At 43.5% G+C, this 23,175-nt stretch overlaps 1 protein-coding gene across 1 annotated transcript in view; it reads left to right on the top strand.

The window, feature by feature from the left end:
* LOC134353132 (oligophrenin-1-like) overlaps positions 1–2,991 on the top strand; it is a 241,667-nt gene extending 238,676 nt beyond the window's left edge. The window contains exon 24 of the mRNA XM_063061073.1: positions 375–2,991. Within this exon, the coding sequence (XP_062917143.1) occupies positions 375–383 (9 nt within the window). The 3' untranslated portion in view covers positions 384–2,991. The remainder of the gene's footprint in view (positions 1–374) is intronic.
* Positions 2,992–23,175: the final 20,184 nt, after the last annotated feature.

Below are 23,175 nucleotides of genomic sequence, written 5' to 3'. Positions count from 1 at the left end.
CTGTAGTCTAGTGTAGTTTTTATGTAGTTCAGTGTAGTTTTTGTATTGTCTCGTTTTTACTGTGTACTGCACCAGCAGTTATGGTTGAAAAGACAATAAAAAGTGATGACTTGCTTTTTGAACACAAGCATACGCAACTGATGCTATTTGAAAACTGTTTGCCCTAAGTATAGTGTCTAACTGCCACACAAGTGCACACATTTGATGCTAATTAGAAATTGTTCGGTAGTAGTGGCCTGCTCCAGTTAAATGGCATAATATTCCAAATAAACAAAGGGAATCTCAGCTATCAATTAATTTTCATTCTTTAAGAGATGACCCAAGTAAGTGGCTGCCCCGATTAACTAGAATGCACTGTATGATTTGTTTTTCAGACATCATGAAAGGAAAGCACGATTGGTTTCAGGGAAGCTGCTGGATCGGAACTGGAACGATTATTTTTGTGAACTGCCTTGAGCTTATCAAGATTTCATCTGGAACACCAAAGATCCTCCAGATCATCCAAATGGATTGTGTCCAGGAATTGTTCCATCCCGCCAACATCCGAGGAAATGTAGTTATTGACTGCTTTGAGTGGTATTGTCCTTGAGCTAAATGTTGAATATCTTTCTCTTCAATGCATTCTGATGCTACATTTTATTGTATGATCTGTCGCCTTCTTGAATAATTAATTCCTGTTTGTGTGAGATCAGCTGTGTATTTTATCAAGTGTTAAAGTACTACTGGCAATTCATGCAAACTTTATTAAATGTGCAATGTATTTACATAAAAACCCTGCAAAATGTGGGGTCTAGTTTTGGGAAGATTTTGCTTGACCATCAGTCTAAATAGAGTAAATATAAGAAAAGGTGTTTCAACCATGTATTTAAAAATGCATACATTCTGATTTTTATGACTGGTGAAGGACAGCTTACTTTGGTAGTGTTATCAGTGAAAGTAATTTGTACATGCTGCAGGGTAGATTGGGAGGAATTATTCTAAAGAAAGCCGTGCTCTTATTCAGAGTGCGTCAGGCAGTAATTCTTGTCCTATGATATCAAAGGCTTACTGTGATTTATTGCCCTTCATGAGAGCTGGGACACTGTGACATTTGATGCCCTGGGTTTGGAACCTACTCCTGGCCCGGCTGACTGTGCTCGAAAGAATGGTTGACCCCAGTTGGGACCCAGTGAAGATGAACAATGTCCAGCAAATCAGCACAGAAGCCATCATCTCAGCACATATCTGGATGTGTCCTATAATCCTATCCATCACATTATGGTGGATAATGAATTTTTATCTAATTATTTACTTTGTTTAATTAGTATTTTTTAAGTAATTTTATTTTTAAGAAAATACACATTGATTGCATTCCATTCAAATAAGTTGGCAGTTGGACATTCTCCTTATCGGCCTTTGATTTTGTGTTAGGAAGCTGAGTGCCATAAATCATTAGACAATGCAAAGCTCCCAAACAGAGGGAGGAGGAATCCTCAGTCCAAATGTGCATAACAATCGACTCCTCATCTGCCAGCATCTGGCAATAGTAAGGAGACACAAAGTTACTGGAAATAGATGGACTGATCAAACTGAATATATATTCTTTACCAATTGGGATGATTTATATGATTGGGGAAGATCAAAAGGAATGATTCTAACAAAGTTCAATGTAAATTTATTATCAAAGTACAAATATGTCACCATATACAACCCTAAGATTCATTTTCCTGCAGACATACTCAATAAATCCATAACAGAATAATTGAATCTGTGAAAGACCACACCAGACAGTGTGCAAAAGACAACACACTGTGCAAATACAAAAATAAAGAAATAGTAATAAATAAATAAGCAATAAAGTAAATTTATTATGAAAGTACGTATATATAAAACCCTCAGATTCGTTTTCTTGCGGGCATACTCAGTAAAGACCACACCCAACAGAGGGAACAAACATTGCACAAAAGACAACTAACTGTGCAAATACAAAAGAGAAAGAAAAGAAATAGGAATAAAATACAGGCAATAAATGTCGAGAACATGAAATGAAGAGTCCTTGAAAATGAGTCCATAGGTTGTGGGAACAGGTCAGGGATGGGGCAAGTGAAGTGAAGTTATCCCTTCTGGTTCGGAGCTTGATGGTTGAGGGGTAATAACTGTTCCTGAACCTGATGATGTGAGTCTTGAGGCTGCTGTACCTTTTTCCTGATGGCAGCAGTGAGAAGACAGCATGACCAGGCTGGTGAGGGTCCCTGATGATGGTTGCTGCTTTCCTGCAACAGCTGCCTCATGTAGATGCACTTGATGGTGGGGAGGCCTTTACCCGAGATGGACTGGACTGTATCCATTACTTTTTGTTGGATTTTCCATTCAAGGGCATTGGTGTTTCCATATCAGTCTGTGATGCAACCAGTCAATATACTCTCCACCTCACATCTATAGAAGTTTGTCAAAGTTTTAGATGTCGTGCCAAATCTTTGCAAACTTCGAAAGAAGTAGAGGCATTGCCATGTTTTTGTTGTAATTGCACTTGTATGCTGGGCCCAGGACAGGTCTTCCGAAATGATAACACCGAGGAATTTAAAGTTGCTGATAGGTGTTGAACCTGAGTGTTTTTGATTCTGTTATAAGAGACAGAGGTTGGAAAGTTTTCATTCCCCAGTTTTGACACTCTGGCTAACACGCCGACTGAGAATAAAATTTCGCCAAGAAAGGATGAAGCCAAAAACTAATTAAAAACAGCTGTTCTTTATAGAGTTTCCTTCATATGCAGAGATTGATGGCTTTTTTTTTAAAAGAAAATGCTTTAGCTGTGCACATTACAGATATCTGTAAGAAAACAGTCTTGTAAATCTTAGTTAATTTGTAAATTAAATTGCAATTAAATTATTGGGCAGCTGGCATAACTGGTTGAAGAACTGTGTATGTGTTGCTTCTTTGCTAATTTAACATTCCATTGATTGCTGTTTAAATTGCCCTTTTAGTACCATGTTGGGAAAATGAGTATTTATTTTAAGACAATTCAATGGCTTGAGATTTTTTTTTTCCCTGTGCGTCTCTGCTTGGCTACCGACCTTCCTGTTCAGGACATGGGAAGCTTGCAACTCCCTGAGAATGTTGTCATCATATTGATCTTTTGGTAACCCAGCAGTAGGGAATGTAATACCTAATTAAAAAACTGATAAACATACAGAGGATGAACAGACCCTAACTTTAAAAAGACAAACTGCCAGTTACACTGAAGAGGACAGTAAGGCTGAGACACAGTGAGTTGTGTGGCTTTAATATGAACACCATGTATAATTTTCTTGAAGTCTGCCATTATGGAGATCAGTTATTTTGTGTCAATGTCATGAAAGATATTTTTATTCCTCATTGATAGAGGCCATGCTGTGAAGGTTATTTTAAAAAATATTAAGCCCTTTTAAGCAATGAACATTGTTGACAAGTTAGAAGAAGGCTCCTATTCCTTAAGTGTATGACAACCAGTTTCCATCACCTGACTTCAGAGATTCAAAGCTTCAGTTATTATCCATATACAATTCTGAAATTTGCCTTCTGCAGATAGCCGGGAAACAAAGAAAGAACATGAAAGTCATTCAGAGAGAAATGTCAAACCCACCCCCACCCCCTGCACAAAAAAAGAACAACATGCCAGTCATCAACCCCCAAAACCTCCCTCCCCGCTGCATAAAACAGAACAGGAACATTGTCCTCTGACGAAAAAACAACCCCTCTGCATTAAAAAAAAACAGAACATCAAAACATCAGCCCCCAAACACCCTCCCCTTGCACAACAAAACTTGTTGACTTGCTGTTATTAGATAGATCTCACTAATTCCTTTGTCCCCTTGTCATTGATTGATTTATGCAAATTTACTGGTGTTAGTTCCAGCAATTTTAAAATTAATCAAGGGATAAAAATCTGCTTTGAGGGATGAAATGGTGGACCACAAAAAAAAAGTCTCCTTTTGTTTTGGGGCCTTTCTGTTTAGCAGAGGAAACTTGTGAATAGAATAGTTCAGAAATGTTTGTGGTAAATTTGCCTTAACCAACACACAAGTGCTCAGTCTTGAGACAGGGCCATTGTTAGCTGCAGGAATATTCCCATAACCAAGGCACTAAAGAGAATTTTAATAATTAAAACTCCTCCCCTGAAGAAAAAGTGATGACATGAGGGAAATGCATCTGCTTCGTCATTGATGGGGTGGGACAACCACTCATTTTCATGAATCCTTGGTACTTCTCTTTGAAGGTGGTTGGCGGGATGGGTTGGGCTGGAAGCTCTAATGACGTCCACTGGGTGAGCAATTTTGGGCCCCTTATCTAAGAAAGTATGTGTTGGCATTGGAGAGGGTCCAGAGGAGGTTCATGTGAATGATCCTGGGAATGCAAGGGTTAACATATGAGGAGCAGGTCTGGGCTTGAATTCAATGGAGTTTAGAACAGCGGTCCCCAACCACCAGGCTGCGGACCGGTACCAGGCCGCAAAGCATATGCTACTGGGCCACGAGGAAACCTTTCCTCATTCCCTGTCACGCCCACTATTGAGCTTCAACGCACGCAAGGTCATTACCCGTGTGTCATCCATATCAGCGCGGGAAGGAGATCAACTCCTCGAGCTTGCAAATGACAGCGGGCTGAAAAGTGTGTTTGACATAACATCTCTGCCGGCATTCTGGATCAAAGTCAAGGCTAAGTATCCTGAGGTAGCCACGAAATTACTGAAAACGTTGTTTCCATTTCCAACATATCTCTGCAATGAATGAAATGAAAACTAAATTGCGGCATAGACTGGACATAAGAAACTCCCTTCGAGTATCGCTGTCTCGCATCACCCTTCAATGGGACCATCTCGTTGCAGGGAAACAAGCCCATGGCTCCCACTGATTCAACGATATTGGTGTGTTGCAATGATTTTATATGTTCATATGGGGAAAATATGTGCTGTGTGTTTAATATCCAAACGTTACTTAAAATGTTATGATGCTATTGACTTATAAGTGACTTATATAATTATATAACAACTACAGCATGGAAACAGGCCATCTCAGCCCTTCTAGTCCGTGCCGAACGCTACTCTCACCTAGTCCCACCGACCTGCACGCAGCCCATAACCCTACATTCCTTTTCTGCCCATATTCCTATCCAATTTTTCTTTAAATGATAATATCGAACCTGCCTTTACCACTTCTACTGGAAGTTCGTTCAACACTTACTTCAAGCTCCCCTGTCCTCCCCTGATAATTGACTTATCACTATATTCATGCGAGGAAAATATGCGCTGTGTGTTTAATATTAAATTCGTTAGATAACCCTTTCAGAAATGAAATTGAGTGTATTAGCCACTTATCACCTATATTCCGGTCGTGATTAACACCCCTCCTCCACCCGAACAGAATTGCCAAAAACTATTTGTAGAAAAAAATCAGCACGTACACGCATGCGCACACAGGTGCCCGCACAGGGCTTCATGGTCATGGTAGTCTTTCTCGGGGTAAACACAACGTATTTGACTGCTACTCTTGTTCGTTGGCAACCCTACCCCTCCCCCCCCAGTCGGCCGGTCCACAAGAATATTGTCAATAATAAACCGGTTTGCAGTGCAAAAAAGGTTGGGGACCCCTGGTTTAGAAGAATGGGGAGGGGTTGGTGGAGAGGGGAGACGGAATCTCATTGAAACCAATCAAATATTGAAAGGCTTGGATAGAGTGGACACGGAGAAGATGTTTCCTATAGTGGGGGAGCCTAGGGCCAGAAGGCACAACCTGAGAACAGAAAAGAGTCCCTTTAGAACAGAGACGAAAAATTTAATTAGCCAGGGATGGTGAATCTGTGGAATTCTTTGCCACAGATGTCTCTGCAGGCCAAGTCATTGGTTGTATTTAAAGTGGAGGTTGATAGGTTTTTGACTAGTAAGAGTGTCAAAGGTTATGGGGAGAAGGCAGGTAGAATGGGGTAGAAAGGGACAATAAATCTTAAGTGCCTATCCAATTTATTAATCGAATAAATTTATTCGATTATTCGGCCTTTATTAATCGAAGTATTGAGTATAAGAGCTGGAATGTTATGATGAGGTTGTGTAAGGCATTGGTGAGGCCGAATCTGGAGTATTGTGTTCAGTTTTGGTCACCAAATTACAGGAAGGATATAAATAAGGTTGAAAGAGTGCAGAGAAGGTTTACAAGGATGTTGCCGGGACTTGAGAAACTCAGTTACAGAGAAAGGTTGAATAGGTTAGGACTTTATTCCCTGGAGCGTAGAAGAATGAGGGGAGATTTGATAGAGGTATATAAAATTATGATGGGTATAGATAGAGTGAATGCAAGCAGGCTTTTTCCACTGAGGCAAGGGGAGGAAAAAAAACCAGAGGACATGGGTTAAGGGTGAGGGGGGGAAAGTTTAAAGGGAACATTAGGGGGGGGCTTCTTCACACAGAGAGTGGTGGGAGTATGGAATGAGCTGCCAGACAAGGTGGTAAATGCGGGTTCTTTTTTAACATTTAAGAATAAATTGGACAGATACATGGATGGGAGGTGTGTGGAGGGATATGGTCTGTGTGCAGGTCAGTGGGACTAGGCAGAAAATGGTTCGGCACAGCCAAGAAGGGCCAAAGGGCCTGTTTCTGTGCTGTAGTTTCTATGGTTCTATGGTTCTAAATCAACCTTAATGGAATAATGGAGGAGCCTCAATGGACAAAATGGCCTAATTCTGCTGTGGTGAGCTCCTGGCTAGAGAAAGAAGCTGTCAATGCATTTGTTTCAGCAAGTATATTGAAGCTGATGCTCAGTCTTCAATTGCATCATCTGTGACCTTGTTGGAGCCTAAGTGATAATGAGCACTTACGATTACAATCCACCTCTAACCCTGATGATTAGTCTGGTGGTGTCTTACAGAAGATCTCTGCTGAATAAGCTGATATCTGGAAGGTCGTATAGATTTTTTGTTTGGGCTGTAAGCAAAAGAAGGACAAGTCTCTGTGTTTCTAGACTGTTTGCTGGAAGGTTGGTTTGAGCAGACCACCAGCGAACAGGACTGGCCTTGGTTGTAACATTCCTTAATTTCTCAGGCTGTTTCAGGCTGCTCACAAAAGACAGCCTCTGGGGTAGGGCACTTAAACCCTGTAAAAGAACTATAAATCCTTCAGAGTCTAGAGACCTGAAACCAAAGCACAGATGCCGGAGATACCTATCAGCTCAGAAGACAGAAATAGTTGATGCTCCAGATCTACGTCATAAAATGCAGAACATTTTCAGTATTTCTTGATTTCTTTTCCTAAATCTTTTGAGTTGGTTTTGGTAGAGGGAAGGATATTTAAATTAAACAACAAAATCAACAGTTAAATATGTAAGCACCGATAACTTAAGTAATTCCTGGACATTTTTGATTATAAATGTATTTTATTAGTTCAAAGGTGCAATGAAGTTTCAAAGGAAAGAATCTGCTCTGATGTCTTAAATTAATGAAATTGACTTGAACTAGAGGTCATAGGTTAAGGGTGTGAAACCCCTTTTTTACCGTTAGTCCCTCGCTACCGGCCACCGGACTCAATGGTTGGAAAACCAGCTTTCACAGACTCCACACGTCTAGGGTTGATATGGCTTGGGTCTTTGGTCCCACCAAACCCGGGAGTTGGAATGTCTCCCCCACATGAACCGTGATCTGTGTGTATACCATGTAACCACTGCCCCCCACATGCAAGAAATAACAGACTGTACATCGCATACAAGTATACTTATGAATGTTAACTTAATCATTATTAAAGAAGAAAGAAAAAAACTAAATTGAATTGAAAACAAAACCTGATCGAATTTTTTGAGGATGTGACTAAACACATTGATGAAGGTAGAGCAGTAGATGTAGTGTATATGGATTTCAGCAAGGCATTTGATAAGGTACACCATGCAAGGCTTATTGAGAAAGTAAGGAGGCATGGGATCCAAGAATCCATGTGGATCTTTGAGGATCCAGAATTGGCTTGCCCACAGAAGGCAAAGAATGGTTGTAGATGGGTCACACTCTGCATGGAGATCGGTGACCAGTGGTGTGCCTCGGGGATCTGTTCTGGGACCCCTACTCTTTGTGATTTTTATAAATGACCTGGATGAGGAAGTGGAGGGATGGGTTAGTAAATTTGCTGACGACACAAAGGTTGGAGTGTTGTGGGTAGTGTGGAGAGCTGTCAGAGGTTACAGTGGGACATCGACAGGATGCAAAACTGGGCTGAAAAGTGGCAGATGGAGTTCAACCCATGTAAGTGTGAGGTGGTTCAATTTGGTAGGTCAAATATGATGGCAAAATATCATATTTATGGTAAGACTCGGCAGTGTGGAGGATCAGAGGGATCTTGGGATCCGAGTCCATAGGACACACAAAGCTGCCATGCAGGTTGACTGTGTGGTTAAGAAGGCATATGGTTCATTGGCCTTTATCAACCGTGGGATTGAGTTTAAGGGCTGAAAGGTAATATTACAGCTGTATAGGACTCTGGTCAAACCCCACTTGGAGTACTATGCTCAATTCTGGTCACCTCACTACAGGAAAGATGTGGAAACTATAGAAAGGGTGCAGAGGAGATTTACAAGGATGTTGCCTGGATTGGGGAGCATGCCTTATGAGAATAGGTTGAGTGAGCTTGGCCTTTTCTCCTTGGAGCGACGGAGGATGAAAGCTGACCTGATAGAGGTGTAGAAGATGATGAGAGGCATTGATCGTGTGGATAGTCAGAGGCTTTTCCCCAGGGCTGAAATAGCTAACACGAGAGGGTACAATTTTACGGTGCTTGGAAGTAGGCATAGAGGAGATGTCAGGGGTAAGTTTTTTTATGCAGAGAGTGGTGAGAGCGTGGAATGGGCTGCTGGCAACGATGATGGAGGTGGATACAATAGGGTCTTTTAAGAGATGCCTGGGTAGGTAGATGGAGCTTAGAAAAATAGAGGGGTATGGGTAATCCTAGGTAATTTCTAAAGTAAGTACATGTTCAGCACAGCATTGTGGGCCGAAGGGCCTGTATTGTGCTGTAGGTTTTCTATGTTTTCTAAAAGGGCCCATCAAAATTAAAAAAGCCTAATGTGCATGAGGTTGGAGCGCAAATCTTCCAAAAGCTGATGTGCTTGAAGTATTCACAGTCCCAACTCTAATTCACTGATCACCGGCAGGACTTTCCCTCTTGGACTCCATCGAATTGCACACTCCCACTGGATCGAATCCTACAGCCTGTTCTCTCGAGCTCCTTCTCTCTCCATCTCCCACTGAAAGACCTCGACTCTCCCCCCCCCTCCCCACCCCACGTGTCCATCACAAAAATCTCTCCGCCCAGCATCCTCTAGAATTTTCTCACAATTCCACCATCCCGATTGGAGGACGCTACATCCCTAAGTATGAACATCCCAACCGCTTATCTTTAACGGTAAAGCAAAAGCTACCAGCAGAACACACTGCTTCTACAGAAACCCATTACATGAAATACCCTACAACATTAGCAGTAAAACCTTAACCAGAGAATTACACTCTTCCCCCCACCAAAAGTAGGCATGTCCTCATGACTGAAATTTACCAACTCATCATTAATAACAGTTTTCACAGGAATTTTGTGACATCATGACCTCCAATCCATTTGTAAATGGTTCTGACTTAGCTCACTAGGGGGATAGACACAACACCCTATTCCCCTTGTGCATCATAGGCCAGCCTACCTGGGGGTTTCCTGACTCTTTGAGACCTCCTTATCCCACCTTCTGCTTCTTCAGTCTCAGAGACTCCTTGGGATCTTTCCCTCTGGCATCTCAGGTCCCCCTGCCACTTGAGTAAGCTCAGCCTCATCCCCAAACACTTTGGAGCCCAGCTTCCCTCCATTGTCCAGCTGTAAGTCTGCCTGTCCATTGCTTGTCCCCCCCCCCACCCCTGATACATCCGAGTCAGCGTGGGGCAAAATTCGGGAATATCTTCACCAATTATTGGGGAGTTTGCATAAGGTAACATATACCACATCCCAATTTCCTCATCCTCTGAGTCCAAACAGCATAAAGCAGTTAGATCTCTTTCAGGTCTCTCCACTGATTGGCTTTCTGTTCTCCCACTTCACCCGCAGAGTCCTTCTACTAGGTGTAGGGTCCACGTCAGGTCAACATGTACCTCCCGTCCTGCAGGTAAAAGTTGGTTCCAATGGAGACTTTTGGCTTCACCCAGAAAACTGACACATTTGGCATCTGACTCTCCACTACTTAAGGCGTAGCCACCCAGTGGTCAGCCAACTTATGCTTCCCTGGTAGCCCCAAAGTCCTTATGAGAACTTGCCTCCAGGCATCAGTTGGGAGAACCTAATCTTGATCATATCTCCTCTTATTTCTTTGATTCTGCTTTGTGGCAGAGACCTCTACTCGTTTATAAGCCTTTTGAAATTACCTCCTCATGTCAGACACATACTTAAGATAGAACTTCTGTGGCAAGTTCTTCCCCTCCAGTCCCAAAACAGAAGTCTACAGGCAATCTTGCTTCGTGCCCAAACATCAAATAATATGGTGAGAATCCGGTAGCTTCATTCTGTGTACAGTTGTAGCAGAGGACCAGATGCCCAATATGCTGACTCTATTTGTTCTTTTTGCTCATGTCCAGGGTTCTGAGCATATCTAGAAATGCCTGGCTGGACCTCTCAGGCTGACTGATCTCCCTGAGGGTGATAGGTGTAGCCCTCATCTTCACGACTCCAAGCATGCCCAATGACTCATGCGTGAGCCTACTCTCAAAATCCCTTCCCTGATCATTATGTATCCATCTGGGAAGGCCATAATGAACTAAGGACTTTACCCATAACACCTTGGCCATGGTGGACAGCCTCTGATCCGTTGTAGAGAAGGCTTGAGCATATCTGGTGTAGTGATCTGGTGTAACCAAGACATTCACAGTGTTGCTGGAATCAGATTCCATGGAGAGGAAATCCATACATACCAGAACAGGTGGCCCCACACTCTGCAAATGGGATAAGGGAGTGACCCTTGAAGGCAGTGTTTTCTGCCGAATACATAAAATACACGATTTACTGTACCCTTCGACCTCCGGCTTCATTCGGGGCCAGTAGAACCAATCTCGGACCAATCTGCAGGTCTCATGCCAACAGGGAACGCCGAGGCCTGTCCAGAGGAGACGTGACCCTGCATGGAACCTGGCTCCTCAACTCCAGTTTGTTCCATTCTTTCAGCAGTAGAGGTATGGCAGGGTGTTCTGTCTTTTCAACTTGGGCCATATCGCCTTCCACAACAGCTGGCAAAATGGTCCCAATACAATGGTCATCTTGCTGGGCAGCGGCCAGTTCCCCAGGACTCAATTCAGGCAACTGTTTTGTAGTCAGAGCAGTCAATTTACAGTAAGCTTGTGGAAGTTTGCAACCAGAAGCCCCCGAATGATCCACAGCTCTATCCTGCCCTGGCCTTGCCTCTGATTTTCCTGTGATGGACAACTGACACATTGCTTTAACTCCAGGGCCAGGAACACCCTTTATTTCCAGCCCTTCACGCGCATGTCGGGATAATGCATCCACATCAATGTTCCAGCTCCCCGACCGGTACTTCAGGCCGAAATCATAGACAGACAATGCTGCCAACCCACGATGGCCTGTGGCATCCAATTTCGCCGAGGTCAGGATATAAGTCAATGGTTTGTTGTCAGTCCTCACCTCAAACTTGGCACCATATAATCACTCAACTTACCCATCACAGCCCATTTCAATGCTAGAAACTCCAATTTGTGCATGGGGTAGTTTCACTCAGAGGGTAACAGACTCCTGCTGACAAAAACAACAGGTTTCAATCCTGTGCCCTGATCCTGATATAGAACTAAATCCTCTCGGCTGGCGTCTGTATGCAATACATAAGGCAATTGGGGGTTTGCAAAGGCTAACACAGTAACTTTAGTCAGCAGCTTCTTCGACAACTGGAAGGCCTCTTCACATCTTGCATTCCATCTTGTACCAAAAGGCTCCAAAGGACTAAGAGAAACTTTACCATCTTCTCCTTTGGTCCTCCCTTTCTTTCCCAAGGGAGGGTTACATCACAGGATCTGATTCAAAGGGTGACTTACTTTGGAATGGTCCTTCACCCACAGAATCTAAGGAATGAGCAGAGGGCATGCACGTTCTTGGGCCTCAGCCATGTGATCACTGCCTGTACCTTCGACGGATCCATAACTACTCCATTCTGTGAGACTGTGTGCCCAACATAGTAGACAGATGTCTTGCAGAACTGACACTTCTCCAGTGACAGTTTAAACCCTTCAGCCTTCAGGCGGTCTGACACCTTCAGTAGCCTCATCTCGTGCTCTTCCAGGGTGGACATGAAAACCATGAGATCATCCAGGTACATCGGTACCTCAGTCAAGTTCATGTCCCCAAAAATCTTCTCCGTGACATGTTGGAAAGTAGCCAGTGCTCCTGATGTGTCCTGGGGCATCCTTTCAAACTGATGGGAATCCAAGTAGACATATGAATACCGTCTTGTCTTTGTCAGCTTCAGTCATGGGTATCTGATAACACCCATTCCTTAGGTTCAGCACACTGAACCATTTCGCTCCACTCAGGCAGGCTAGCACATCCTCAAATCCACGGAACAGTATACTCGGCCTTTTCTCCTTGGAGCAACGGAGGATGAGAGGTGACCTGATAGAGATGTATAAGATGATGAGAGGCATTGATCGTGTGCATAGTCAGGGTTTTTTTCTGGGGCTGAAATGGCTAGCATGAGAGGACACAGTTTTAAGGAGCTTGGAAGTAGGTATAGGGGAGATGTCAGGAGTAACTTTTTTACGCAGAGAGTGGTGAGTGCGTGGAATGGGCTGCCGGCAACGGTGGTGGAGACGGATACAATAGGGTCTTTTAAGAGACTCCTGGATAGGTACATGGAGCTTAGAAAAAACAGAGGGCTATGGGTCACCCTAGTAATTTCTAAAGTAAGTGCATGTTCAGCAGCACATTGTGGGCCGAAGGGCCTGTATTGTGCTGTAGGTTTTCTATGTTCTATGGTCGGGGACTGTATGTCAGTTCAGTGTCTGGTAATCAACACATATTTGTACCTTCCCATTCTTCTTCCTCACCACCACTATGGGTGACGCAGAGGGACTCTGACTCAGTGATAATCCCAGCTTCCGCCAGTTTCAGCAGATGCTGCCAAACGTTCTCCACCTCTGCAGGCACGACCTTTCTCAGAAAGGGGTGTCCTCTGTCACTCGGATGGTGTGGCAAGTACTCTTGGAACAACCCACACCAAACTCGTCAGCAGAAAAAAAACATCCATTGAGCTTAAACATCTTCTCCATCAGTCTCCTTTTCCAACCTCCAGGTACCAGGGAGTCACCAAAGTTGAATGACCTGGCTGTCAATTTTCCTGATCCAGAAGATTGTCTCCATCCTGGTTTTCTCACAGGAAAACTAGACATTATGATCACTGGGAAAAGATGTGCCATTGGCATCCCCCGCCTCAGGGCGACCTCTCTCTCCGAGGTGTCCTGCTTAGGCTGTCACCCTGTTTACATGTACAGCCGACAGTTTCTGCAGTTCAAACCTCACCAGCACTCCAGCAGGTTAGCGTGACTCCTCTTCATGGTCTTCTGGTGCATCCACCAGGAGGGCCTCGGCATCAGGCATTCCGGGAGATCTGTGGTTTCCCATCACTCTAACTACTTCCCCAGGGCACAACATGATTATTTGGACTGGTGTACCACACATTTCCTTCCTAGTGCTCATCATCCGGTTTAGGATGGGCTTGCACTTTCTCAAAAACAGCTCTGAACATAGAAACATAGAAACATAGAAAATAGGTGCAGGAGTAGGCCATTCGGCCCTTCGAGCTTGCACCGCCATTCGGTATGATCATGGCTGATCATCCAACTCAGAGCCCTGTACCTGCCTTCTCTCCATACCCCCTGATCCCTTTAGCCACAAGGGCCATATCTAACTCCCTCTTAAATATAGCCAATGAACTGGCCTCAACTGTTTCCTGTGGCAGAGAATTCCACAGATTCACCACTCGCTGTGTGAAGAAGTTTTTCCTCATCTCGGTCCTAAAAGGCTTCCCCTTTATCTTCAAACTTTGACCCCTCGTTCTGGACTTCCCCAACATCGGGAACAATCTTCCTACATCTAGCCTGTCCAATCCCTTTAGAATTTTATACGTTTCTAAAGGGATTGGACAGGCTAGAACACCAGGTAAGTGCACAAGGTTTTCAGAAAACTCTTTCCAGTTCTCTCCTTGCAGGCTCCCACTAGCTTCTTCACAATAGGAGTATTTGTTCCCATAAGAGTTGAAGCTTCACCCTTCTCAACCGGTTCTGGACAGACCAGCACTAGCATATCAAGGGCCTCAGCTACGCCAACATCTGCCTTGGAAAACTTCAGCTTCAATGACAAGTGATCACCGTGTGGGTAGTCAGCAGTACTAGTGCCCCAAAGCTGAGTGGTGTCAAAGGCAAATGCGTTAAATACTGGTTGTAGAAGGATCTGTGCAGCCAAGTAAACTGTGACCCTGTGTCAAGTATGGCTCTAGCATAAATACCCTTGATCCATAGGGATACAGTGGAGCTTGGCCCCATTAAGCCTTCAGGAAAAGGGTTTCGGTGTGTGGAGTGTCCCTTGATACATGGTTTGGAATGTATTCCCCCCGCCCCTTCCTCACCACAGGCGTAACAGATGGTACAGGTCGCTCCCCTTTTCACGGGGGCACATTCAGTATCGGCCTTCTGCTTAGTATGTCCCTCCACTGGGTCCGGCTCCCTATCGATCTCATCGTGCTTGTAGGCAGCACCAGCCAATATCAACTGAGATACCTCAGCTCTAAAATCTTGCATGAAATTCTGTAAAAACCCCACCTGTGTGCCATCAGGGGTCGCTTCAGCAACAGGGGCTACTACTGAGGACTGTGCCCTGCTGATGGAGGCCTCCCGCTCCTCCATCGCATGTTCCTCCTCTTACTTCTCTGATCAGCTGTACAAACGGTGGGGGTGGCGGGTGGGGGGCGACCTATGGGCTTAAAGCAATCACCTCATGTGACGGTGCGCCCTTCACCACCTGGTCCATCCTTAATTGATTCATATCAGCCTGTGGAATGGCCCCTCTATGCCACAAACAAAGCAGCTAGCTGAAAAATGTAGGCAGAAAAATTTCTCCCCTTTCTCCTGAATCATGCGCCTAAACCCCGTCATAAACTCCACTGGGCTGCCTGTTGTGCCAAAACGCTTTCTAACGCTTGCATGTAGCCTGCAGAAGTAGTAAAGGTGTTCTCTGCCTTTAAGGACCTCACCACCTCAACAGCCGGATCATTTAGACTCTCTACCAGTCGCTACATTTTCACATTATCACAGCACTGCCTCTCATCCGGCATCTGAGAAGTCTGCTCCGCCCAAGTCTCATATTCCTCCTCACCCACGTCAACTCGGAATTTTGACCCCTAGCTGAAGGATCATTAGACTCATTAGACAACTCCGTCCCCTCACTCTGCAGAAACGAGAGCAACCTATCTTTAAAGTCTCTGCCCACAGCTATGGGAGACTCATCTTACAACTTGACACCCTCTCCTGCACTCCCCTTTTCTCTGAAAATATGGCCCCACCTTTCCAGGTGCCCGAATCATTACAGGCAGATCCACTCCTGTCACATCAGTGCTAGTCTGAACTAAAACGACATCTTTGCCCACTGTTTAGTCAAACTGCCTTTCCTTGATCATAACTTTGTCGAATACTGGAACCAGACTTAAAACTCTAATCAGCATTTTATCTGAGCTGCAGATATCCGCCCCGCTCAGAACACAAGCTTTAGTTACTAGTAATCCCTTTAAATCCACATCAATGCTTAATCCCTGTGGCATCCATAGCCACTTTCCTGGACATTAGTTTAACACAGGATTAAACACACAAACCACTTAATCAGTTCTTAGAGCAATTACACAGCATTCAGTGAATCTAATCCTGACTGAGCCCCCACAATATGACTTGGGTCTTGCGTCCCACCGAACCCGGGAAGTTGTGATGTCTTGCCCACCCGAATCCCGATCTGTGTGAATGCTGCGTAACTATTGCCCCCAGGCAATCGCCTGTCAGCGAGAAATAACAGACTGCACTCTGCATACAATTATAAAGGAAGTATATTTATGAACGTTAACTTAACCAAACCATTATTAAAGAAGAAAGAAAAAAATAACAGGGCCCATCATAATTAAAACAGTCAAATGTGCACAAGTTTGAAGCTCAAATCTTTCAAAAGCTGACGTGTCTGATGTACTCACAGTACCAACTCCTATTCACTGATTACCAGTAGGATTTCACCTCTTGGACCCCATCGAATCGCACATTCCTGCTGGATCGAATCGTACGGCCGGTTCTCTCAAGCTCCCTCTCTTTCCATCTCCCGCCGAAAGACCTTGACCCCCACCCCCCCAGTGTACATCATAAAAACCTCTCCACCCAACATTCTCTAGAACCTTCTCCCAATTCTACCATCCTGATTGGATGACGCTGCATTCCTAAGCATGAATGCCACAACCCCTTATCTTTAACAGTAAAGCAAACACCGCCAGCAGAAAACACTGCTTCTACAGAAAACCATTACATGAAATACCCTACAACACTAGCAGTAAAATCTTAATCAGGACTTTACAGGTGAAAGGTGAAACATTTACATAGAAACATAGAAACATAGAAAATAGGTGCAGGAGTAGGCCATTCGGCCCTTCGAGCCTGCACCGCCATTTATTATGATCATGGCTGATCATCCAACTCAGAACCCAGCCTTCCCTCCATACCCCGTGACCCCTGTAGCCACAAGGGCCATATCTAACTTCCTTTTAAACATAGCTAATGAACTGGCCTCAACAGTTTGCTGTGGCAGAGAATTCCACAGATTCACCACTCTCTGTGTGAAGAAGTTTTTCCTAACCTCGGTCCTAAAAGGCTTCCCCTCTATCCTCAAACTGTGACCCCTCGTTCTAGACCTCCCCAACATCGGGAACAATCTTCCCGCATCTAGCCTGTCCAATCCCTTTAGGATCTTATACGTTTCAATCAGATCCCCCCTCAATCTTCTAAATTCCAACGAGTACAAGCCCAGTTCATCCAGTCTTTCTTCATATGAAAGACCTGCCATCCCAGGAATCAATCTGGTGAGATTTAAGGGGAACATGAGAGTGAACCTTTACTCAGGAACCTGCTGTCAGTGAAAGAGGTGGAAACGGATTCAATATTTGAGAGAAGTTTTGATAAGTACATGGATGAGAGGATATGAAGGGCTATGATCCGGGTACAGGCCAATAGGACTAGGCAGAATAATAGTTCAGCATCAAATAGATGGGTTGAATGGCCTACTCCTGTACCATAATGTTCTATGACTCTATGACTTGTGATCTGCTAACCCTTGGGTGATATTTTTCTTTCATTCTGTCATCACCTGTGTGGTTTCGTACTTTGAAGTGTTGTTTCAGTGGATGCATTTTACATTCATTCCAATTCTGAAGGTACAAAGATGGCAAACCAAGAGGACGTTTACTTCAAGCTTCTCTCGATATTGGCCACTATTTCTGACGCAAACTTTTCTCCGCTGCTGGAAAAGGAAGGTGGCAACTGGCGTGTGTGGTTCAGAATGTGAAAAAGTTTCATTGATCTTGTGTTCTGCTGTGAGTTTGGTAAGTGGTGGTGACCTTGGTATATTAATGCAGTGACTTCTGTGTAATTATTAAGCAAAGATCTAGTTAGGAATCAGTCTGCCTCTTGAGAGATGATTGTTCCCACGTTGAATACAGCCCCTTTGCTTGGCATGGTACGTCAAGTATAATTACATTGAGACACACCCCACATGTTCGGTGTGGTATAGGAACAACTGTTTTTAAACTGCAGGGCTATCATTTTAATTTGTACATGACTGGGTAGACTTTTCATGTTGCACATCAAGTTTTTGATCTTTGTGTACTTTAGGCTCTGGTCTTCTGTTTACCACAGGTAGATAGGGAATGTGGAACTTGATGCAAAATGTTAAGTCACCTTGCAAATTAACATTTAAAGAAATTACTATAAAGGGTTACATTTGATTGGGTTATTACGCCACTATACTGCACCACTGAAATATCTGGGAGTAGGTCAATGCATAAATGATACCCATTGTAGGCAGGAATGATTGGTAAATGTGGCAATTGTTTCCTTACTTCCCTGACTAAGCCATTTTCTAATATATTAGGCAACAATGTTTTTGAAATACAGTAACGTAATATTGAATTATATTGGACAAAATGTTCACAGAATAAATGAGGTTGCCCTTCAGTATTCTGCTGTTTCGAAAGAGCCAGATACAATCTTTCTACCATAGTTAATCATATACTGTACCCCAAGTCTATTAGTGCACTGATTACACATCCTGCTGAGCTCCTCCAGCACACTGTGTCTATTACACATCCTCTTGCCTGCCCACAATTTATCTATAACTTATTTCATTCTTTACTGTGGATTACAGTTTACCTTATGATGGTCAGGCTGATTTGCTTTTCCCATGCCACTGAGAAGGGACTTTCTGGAAGAATTTAAGATACGATCGAATGGGTAAAGATAAAGAGTTCACTTATCATCCATAGTTTCTTTACCACCATGTATCAGGTCATTGGATCAGGTCAGAATCTGAATCTTTCCTTGTGTATTTAACTAGAGCTGGTTCACTATAATGTGTATTGGTACCAGATGATTCGGCATCTTAATAATTTCTCTTTGCTGATTTAACAATATAGCTCGGTATTTTTTTGCTGTTAACATTTAAAGCTTGATGCTTTTAACCAGCATCTCTCTGAACAGCAATTGCAGTTGAAATCACAAGTTTGCAGATACAAGCTATTTGATTTATTTAAAGCAACGTGACAGAGACAACTGCATTAGTGGAAAGAGGAAATTGATCTATAAAATGTGTGTATTCATTTGAAACCGCTCATTGAACGTTTGAACCCTCTATTTCAGGAATGAATCATTCAGTACTTATTGATTTATTTCTCTTGCTTTGTCTGACATTCATACTTAATTCAGTTGTTTGCTTCAGCATTTTGAAAGAAGTTAATAAATCTTAAAGCAAAGTTAGAAAAGTTGTTCTGTGTTATCTATGCAGGGTTTGGGTAGGTAGAGATGCATGGACACAAGAAATTCTGCAGGTCACAAGATCACAAGACAAAGAAACAGACGTAGGCCATTCGGTCCATCGAGTCTGCTCCACCACTCCACCATGAGCTAAACTATTCTCCCATCTAGTTCCAATTTCCTGCTTTTTCCCCATATCCCTTGATACCCTGAGTAATTAGATACCTATCAATCTCCTCCTTAAACACCCTCAATGATCGGGCCTCCACAGCTGTATGTGGCAACGAATTCCATAAGTTCATGACCCTCTGGCTAAAAAAATTTCTCCTCATCTCTGTTTTAAATGGTTACTCTCTAATTCTAAGACTGTGGCCTCTTGTCCTGGACTCACCCACCAAGGGAAACAGCCTTCCCACATCTACTCTGTCCAACCCTTTCAACATTCGAAATGTTTCTATGAGATCCCCTCTCATTTTTCTATACTCTAATGAATACAGTCCAAGAGCCGACAAACGCTCCTCATATGTTAGCCCCTGCATTCCAGGAATCATCTTCGTAAATCTTCTCTGAACTCTCTCCAACATCAGTACATCCCTTCTAAGATAGGGGGCCCAAACTGTACACAGTATTCCAAATGAGGTCTCACCAGTGCCCCATAGAGCCTCATCAACACCTCCTTACTCTTATACACTATTCCTCTTGAAATGAATGCCAACATAGCATTCGCTTTCCTTACTGCCGATCCAGCCTGGTGGTTAACCTTCAGGGTATCTAGCACGAAGACCCCCAAGTCCCTTTGCACTTCCAATTTTTGAATTTTCTCCCCATCTAAATAATAATCTGCCCGATTATTTCTTCTTCCAAAATGTACAACCATACACTTGTCAACATTGTATCTCATCTGCCATTTCTTTGTGCACTCTCCTAAACTGACCAAGTCTCTCTGCAACCTTTCTGTTTCTTCAACACTTCCTGCTCCTCCACCTATCTTGGTGTCATCCACAAACTTAGCCACAAAACCATTTAATCCATAATTTAAATCATCGATATACATTGTAAAATGAAGTGGCCCCAACACCGACCCCTGCAGAACACCACTAGTAACTGGTAACCAATCAGAATAGGATCCCTTTATTCCCACCCTTTGCTTTCTGCCTATCAGCCAATGCTCCACCCATTCCAATATCTTTCCTGTAATTCCATGGGCTCTCATCTTATTAAGCAGCCTCTAATGCGGCACTTTATCAAAGGTCTTTTGAAAATCCAAATACACAACATCCACAGCCTCTCCCTTGACAATCTTATTTGAGATTACCTCAGAAAATTCCAATAGGTTGGTGAAGCAGGATCTTCCCTTCATGAAACCATGCTGGCTTCGGCCTACCCTGTCATGCACCTCGAGGTATTTCATAACCTTGTCTTTGAGGATCGACTCCAATAACTTTCCAACGTCCGATGTCAGACTAATAGGTCTGTAATTTTCTTTTTGCTGCCTCCCTCCTTTCTTAAACAGCGGAACTAGAATTGCGACCTTCCAGTCCTCCGGAACTATGCCAGAGTCTATTGATTCCTGGAAGACCATTTCCAATGCCTCCACAGTCTCCAAAGCCACCTCCTTCAGAAGCCGTGGGTGCACCTCATCCGGACCGGGAGACTTATCTATTCTTAGTCCATTTAGCTTCCCAAGCACTTTCTCTCTAGTAAACTTAACTGTACCTAATTCTATTCCCTGAGACCTCTGGCTATCAGGTATGTTGCTAATGTTTTCCACTGTGAAGACTGTTGCAAAATACTCATTTAGTTCCTCTGCCAGCTCTTTGTTACCCATTATAATTTCACCAGCATCATTTTCAATCGTTCCTATACCTACCCGTGTCACTTTTTTACTCTTCATATATTTTTAAAAAGACTTATTATCCTTTTTTATATTAATTGCCAACTTCCCTTCATAATTCATCCTTTATTTCCTAATGACTTTCTTAGTTTCTTTCTGTAAGTTTTTAAAAATCGTCCAGTCCTCAGTTTTCCCACTAATTTTTGCTTCCTTGTACACCGTCTCTTTTACTTTTATTTTAGCCTTAACCTCTCTCGTTAGCCACATTTGTGCCATTTTTCCACTCATGATTTTCTTTTTTCTTGGAATATATTTTTCCTGCTCTTTCCTTATTTCTTGTAGGAATTTCATCCAATTCTGCTCTCCTGTCCCTCCATCTAGCTTACTTCTCCAATCGACTTGGGCCAGTTCCTCTCTCAAACCACTGTAGTTTCCTTTGTTCCACTGAAATATCGATACACCTGATACCAGCTTCTCCTTTTAAAATTTGAAACTGAACTCAGTTATATTATGATCACTACTTCCAAGGGGTTCCATTACCTCCAGCTCCCTAATCGCCTCAGGTTCGTTACACAGCACCCAATCCAAAACAGCTGATCCCCTGGTGGCTTATGGACAAGCTGCTTCAAAAAGCCATCCCGTAGACATTCTACAAACTCCCTCTCCTGAGATCCAGTACCTTCCTGACTATCCCAATCCACTTTCATATTAAAATCCCCCATAATAATCTTGACATTTTCCTTCTGACACGCTTTTTCTATTTCTAGCCGTAACTTGTAGTCCACATCCCGGCTGCTGTTTGGAGGCCTGTAAATAACTGCTATTAGTGTCTTTTTACCCTTGCCATTTCTTAACTCAACCCATAAGGATTCTACCTCTTCTGATCCTATGTCCCTTCTTTCTAGTGATTTGATATCATTGCTTACCATCAGGGCCACGCCACCCCCTTTACCTACCTTCCAATCTTTCCTATACTCTGTGTATCCTTGGACATTCAGCTCCCAATCACATCCATCATTTAGCCATGACTCGGTGATGGCCACAATGTCATGTCTTTTAACCTGTAGCTGTACAACAAGGTCATCCACTTTATTTCTAATGCTGCGTGCACTTAAGTGCTGAAAATCCAACATGCTGGAGGAGCTCAGCAGGTCAGGCAGCATCCATAGAAGTGGTGTTTCAGACAGAGACCCTTTTTCAGGACTGGAAAGGAAGGGGGAAGATGCCTGAATAAAAAGGTGAGGGGAGGGGAAGGAGGAGAGCTAGAGGGTGATAGGTGAAGCCAGGTGGGTGGGAAAGGCAAAGGAGTGGAGAAGAAGGCGTGTGATAGGAGAGGAGAGTGGAGATGGGAGAAAAGGAAGGAGGCTGGGCACCAGGAGGAGGTGAAAGGCAGGTGAGAAGAGGTAAGAGGTCAGCAAGGGGAAAAGAAGAAGGGGGAAGGAGAACAACATTTTTTAATCAGAAAGAGAAAATGATATTCATGCCATGAGGTTGGAGGCTACCCAGACGGAATATAAGGTGTTGCTCCTCCACCCTGAGGGTGGCCTCATCGTGGCACAAGAGGAGGCCATGGACCAACATGTTGGAACGGGATTGGGAAATTGTAATTAAAACATTTGGCCACGGGGCAGTTCCGCTTTTGGTGGATGGAGCACAGGTGCTTGATGAAGCAGCCCCCCAATTTACCATGAGTTTCACCAATGTAGAGGAGGCAGAATCGGGAGGTCCGCATTGAGCATTTCTTTTCTATTGTTAGGTGTAGTGGGTTGGAAAATGTTTACAGATCGTTCCTTTCAACCTTCCATTCAATCGCCCTGGTTAGAATCAGAGTCAGGTTTAATATCTGGACAGGAAGGGAATGGAGGGTTATGGACCAAGTGCAGGTCGGTGGGACTAGATGAGGGTAGGAGTTCGGCATGGACTAGAAGGGCCGAGATGGCCTGTTTCCGTGCTGTAATTGTTATATGGTTATGTCACTGACAGATGTTGTAAAATTTATTATTTTGCAGCAGCAGTGCAGAGCAATACATAAAAACCCTATAAATTACAATATATATATAGTGTGTGTGTGTATACAGTATATATACAGTATATTATGTAAGTGATTATTATACACAAAATAAATAATAAAACATTTAATTAAATAAGTAGTGCCAAAAAAAAAGGAAACAAAAATAGTGATGTGGTATTCGTGGGTTGGTTCATTGAGTTCAGAAATTTGATGGCGGAGGGGAAGAAGCATAGTGGATAGCGCAACATTATTACAGCTCGGGACATCG

This window comes from Mobula hypostoma, chromosome 10, assembly GCF_963921235.1.
Source record: "Mobula hypostoma chromosome 10, sMobHyp1.1, whole genome shotgun sequence".
Lineage (NCBI taxonomy): Eukaryota > Metazoa > Chordata > Chondrichthyes > Myliobatiformes > Myliobatidae > Mobula > Mobula hypostoma.
This window is presented reverse-complemented; position numbering and strand designations above follow the sequence as displayed.